At 33.6% G+C, this 4,486-nt stretch overlaps 1 protein-coding gene across 1 annotated transcript; it reads left to right on the top strand.

Moving 5' to 3' along the window:
- The first annotated feature begins 425 nt into the window (after window positions 1-425).
- On the top strand, window positions 426-3,694 carry LOC111397819 (laccase-15-like). Its single transcript, XM_023024795.1, has 7 exons — window positions 426-656; window positions 917-1,068; window positions 1,243-1,487; window positions 1,586-1,714; window positions 2,359-2,609; window positions 2,651-2,948; window positions 3,263-3,694. Exons 1-7 carry the CDS (start codon window positions 564-566, stop codon window positions 3,391-3,393), a joined length of 1,299 nt encoding a protein of 432 aa, XP_022880563.1. The 5' UTR covers window positions 426-563; the 3' UTR covers window positions 3,394-3,694.
- Window positions 3,695-4,486: the final 792 nt, after the last annotated feature.

Genomic DNA, 4,486 nt, shown 5'->3' on the forward strand with positions numbered 1-4,486 from the left:
TCCAAAATATGAATAATATTCACTGAAATTTCATCAATGAACTTCTGCCAATGATTTTTTGGTGGTATATTTAGAGTAAATTAGTACAAACTATTATTTAATTTAATTGATATAAGCATAAAAGTATTGGCTATAATTTCATTTACATCTCTTTCAATCACAGCAAAGCGAAAGCAGCCAGCGAAAGCCAAGTAATCATCCACAGTTAGGAATCTTAGGATTGTCCAAATTCAAACTATCTGACAATAAAAGTCAATAGTGAAGAAAGATGAAAGAACATAAAGATTGCTTCAATTCTTCGATTGGTACAAAACTTTGAAATTTATTGGTAAGAGACGTGCTTCCGTAATCAACCATCTGCATGTGTAGCGTGGCCAAAATCAGCTCCCATTTTTCTTTACCTCCTACAGCATCTATATATATCTCTCCATTTATTGTATTTATATATGAATGTGTATACTTGAAACAATTCTGCATATAAAGAATTCCCAGATAGCCTAAGAACAGACAAAACCCTTAAGGGTTCACATGATCATATCTATATTGCAAACAGTGAGTTAAATATGAAGGTTTCTCTCTTACATTTAATTGGTTTTCTTCTTTTAGGAGGAGTGCTCCCTATTCATGCTGCTCTCATCCGCCGCCATAAGTTCGTGGTAAGCTTATTTTTGTCATGAAGATTATGAAATAAGTTATATAAGCTCATGGTCATTGATATTTATTAATTTTTTAGACATATCATGTGGGACTCATCTTTTTCACGTATTAAAGTGTGAACTGTGTGAGAAGTAAGGTGAAACAGGCTCCTTACATTTTGGGTTTCGAGAAATGTTTATTTATTTTCTTGGAAACAAAAAATTCTGGCAATCACTAGCCATCATAAACTCTGAATAACTTTACTCCTCTGGTTTTGTAGTTGACAGATACTCCATACACAAGGCTATGCAGCAACAAGAGCATATTAGTAGTAAATGGACAATTTCCAGGGCCAACTATATATGCCACTGAAGGAGATACAATAGTCGTTGATGTGTATAATCGAGCAAGAGAAAATGTAACCATTCACTGGTAGGAATTTCGGTGCTCACTTGTTTATCGATTCAGAGCACATTTGGTATGCAATGTTGAATAAAACTGAAAAATATTTATAAACAAAATTTTAACTTATTTTTTTGCCTTTGATGCTGTTGACCGTACTTTACACCTTATCAAATAAACCGTCATGTGAAATCAATTTTGTAGGCATGGAGTCAAGCAGCCTAGATATCCGTGGTCAGATGGCCCTGAGTTTATTACTCAGTGCCCCATTCAACCGGGTTCAAAATTTAGCCAAAAGATTATACTTTCGGATGAGATAGGAACTTTGTGGTGGCATGCCCATAGCGACTGGTCACGTGCAACCGTGCACGGCGCTATCATCATATATCCCAAGAAGAAAAATAACTATACTTTTCCAACGCCTGATGCAGAAGTCCCCATCATATTAGGTACTTATAAATTAAAATATTTTATGATTGCAAAAATTAAAAAAAATAAAATTAATTGACTAAGAAACTGAATGTTTGAAGCTGGTGGTATAATACAGGGGAATGGTGGAAGAGTGATATACAAGCAGTTCTTACCGAGTTTCTTAATAGTGGAGCAGACCCAAATAGTTCTGATGCTTTCCTCATAAACGGTCAACCTGGTGATCTCTATCCATGCTCAAGACTAGGTTCGTTACTCAAGTGATTTCAACTTAAAAGTACTATTATTAAGCACAATGAAAAGAAAGTAGAAGTGGTTTTTAAGTAATTTATCATTTCTAAATATGGTTGAATTGCATACCCCCCCCCCCCTTAAAAAGGATTAATTTCTTTCCCCCCCCCCCCCCCAATACTTCTAACTTAAAAAAATTATTTAATTTTGAAATTAACTTTTACTTTTATTGTCAAATAAATAACTTATTTATTCATAACTTTTACAAATAAAAAATTAATTTATTGAAAAACTTATTGAAACTTTTCAAGCTTAGCCAAACAATGGTAATTCTTATCCTGTTCCTATGTTACCTGAAAAAATATCTTTTAAGGGAGAAGGAACAAGTCAACAACTTTACTGTAGTTTTAAAGGCAGAATTATAATACATGAACTTGGATGCAAATTTAGGTCCACAAAAGTACAAAAGATAGTAATAACGGGTAACAAATTTTAAGATATAAAGTGTCGTATAAAGTTTTTCTATATGACAACCACAACATCTATTAAAGTCATTAAGTTTCAACTTGAGCATAAGGTTCTCAAATTTTAATCCAAAAAATGGAGATTTCGAGGAAAAACTATTAAAGTTCTGACTATTTTTTTATTTTTGCCATGCAGATACATTTAAATTGACGGTGGAATATGGGAAAACTTATTTGATCAGAATGATTAATGCAGTCATGAACAATATTATGTTCTTTTCCATTGCAAACCACAGTGTCACGGTAGTTGGATCGGATGCTAGCTACACGAAGCCAATCATAAGTGATTATATTATCATCTCTCCTGGACAAACCATTGATTTCTTGTTGAAAGCTAACCAAAAACCTAGTCGCTACTACATGGCTGCCCACGTTTATGCTACTCAAGTAGACTACGACAACACAACCACAGCTGCAATTATCGAGTAAATACTGCACAGTTTGTCCCTCAAGCCCTATGGAGGCCTCGAAATGGCACAGAAGTAAGAGTTCTTGACTATAATTCTACAGTGGAGATTGTTTTCCAGGGAACAAACACAGTTGCAGGAATAGATCATCCTATGCACTTACATGGACAGAGTTTTTATGTAGTTGGGTGGGGATTTGGAAACTTCGATAGAGACAGAGATCCATTGAATTATAATCTTGTCGACCCTCCTCTAATGAATACAATTGCAGTTCCTATAAATGGTTGGACAACAGTAAGATTCAAAGCAAGTAATCCTGGTACGTGACATTTTCTCCTTGCTTGACTTCATTTTTATACACTTGATATTCCTTTTTTTTTTTTTTTTTTTTTTTGTAAAATGCTACTTGTACATGCTATTCTAACATATGAGGTTATAAACTATTGAGTTGGCAAGATTTTACACCGCTTTGAACAAAAAACAAAGTTAAATTAGCCAATGAAATCTTGCCAGCTCAACAACTGTAATCCCATCTGTTAAAAAAATTTGTACTAGTAGAATTTTCCACTTTTTTCCTATAATTTTATCATTGACATTCGAGAGCTAATCCTAAAATGTTTATTGAATATGTAGGAGTTTGGTTGTTGCATTGCCATTTAGAGCGCCATATAAGTTGGGGAATGGAGATGGCATTCATTACCAAAGATGGCAAGGGAAAAGAGGCTAGAATGTTGCCTCCACCTCCAGATATGCCTCCATGTTGATGCTACGGCTAATTACAAGTTTCACATTCTACCGACAATATATATACATCAAGTGTAGCCGACGAGCTTGTACTATATGTGGAAGAAGTAAAACATCATATGAAGATCGGTTCACTTGTAATATGTTTGGAATTGTATAAGATTTGTAAGGACAAATTGTTAGTTCAATTAGTACCATAAGAAAATAAATTTATCTAGCTCAAAATTTGATAAATATTCTCTTGGAGAATTTATATTGTAGATTGTTTTCAAGTTCATGAGTAATAAATAATAAGATCTAAAGGATCTTTTGATTTCTAAATTCTGGTGACTTTATTTTCATAAGTATTTGGCATTTTGTAAAAAGTCCTTCTATGAGAAAACCATCATTTTACTTTCTTAATTCCTCAACTTTTGGTTTCTACTTCGTTACTTGTAGGCATTTTTTGGCAATGCATCAAAAAGTTTGTTATGATCAGATGTTGGGAGAATACATTTATCCCCACTTGTGAAACGCTACTTCACTGCTAAGCCTATGTTTGAATAATTGGATATCTGGTTCATGAATTCTGTCAAAATCTCATAATAATTTTCACCACGTTTATAACTACCATTCCTCTTCATGAACTATTTATAAAATTGCCAAACAAAGGCTAATTTATTATTCCGAGTTCGTGAAATCGGGTTTAAGACAATTAAATGTTATTTTAATTAGTTCTCATGTATTAAGAGTAAAATTTGAAAATTCACGGGGAATGCTCTACTAACGCTTGAAAAATCACCCAACAAATTTGAAAATTCACGGGGAATGCTCTACTAACGCTTGAAAAATCACCCAACACGTTGCAACGTCAAATTCAAATTTTAAGCTTACCAAGTTTACGTTCCAATTAACAATTATTCGACCTTACTGCGAAATTACTAATATAAGCAACATGTCACTTATTATTAGTCGTCTAGATGGTTAAACAATCAAGTCCAATTAATTCCTAAGGTTGAACTACCGGTTTGTGATGCGTAAAGTAAATAAAATAGTAAAAACACAACTCATGATATGATGACGGAGAAATCCCAACATGGGTAAAACTCCGGGATCAAGCCAGTGACTTTCACT

Source organism: Olea europaea, chromosome 7 (assembly GCF_002742605.1).
Source record: "Olea europaea var. sylvestris chromosome 7, O_europaea_v1, whole genome shotgun sequence".
In the NCBI taxonomy this organism is placed as follows: Eukaryota; Viridiplantae; Streptophyta; class Magnoliopsida; order Lamiales; family Oleaceae; genus Olea; species Olea europaea.

What these genes read in the sequence shown, in the direction of transcription:
- LOC111397819 (XM_023024795.1), top strand. Translation starts at nt 564, where the DNA reads ATGAAGGTTTCTCTCTTACATTTAATTGGTTTTCTTCTTTTAGGAGGA. An exon ending in AGAAGTCCCCATCATATTAG is followed by an intron (nt 1,488 to 1,585) that starts GTACTTATAAAT and finishes GGTATAATACAG; the next exon opens with GGGAATGGTGGAAGAGTGAT. An exon ending in CCCACGTTTATGCTACTCAA is followed by an intron (nt 2,610 to 2,650) that starts GTAGACTACGAC and finishes AATTATCGAGTA; the next exon opens with AATACTGCACAGTTTGTCCC.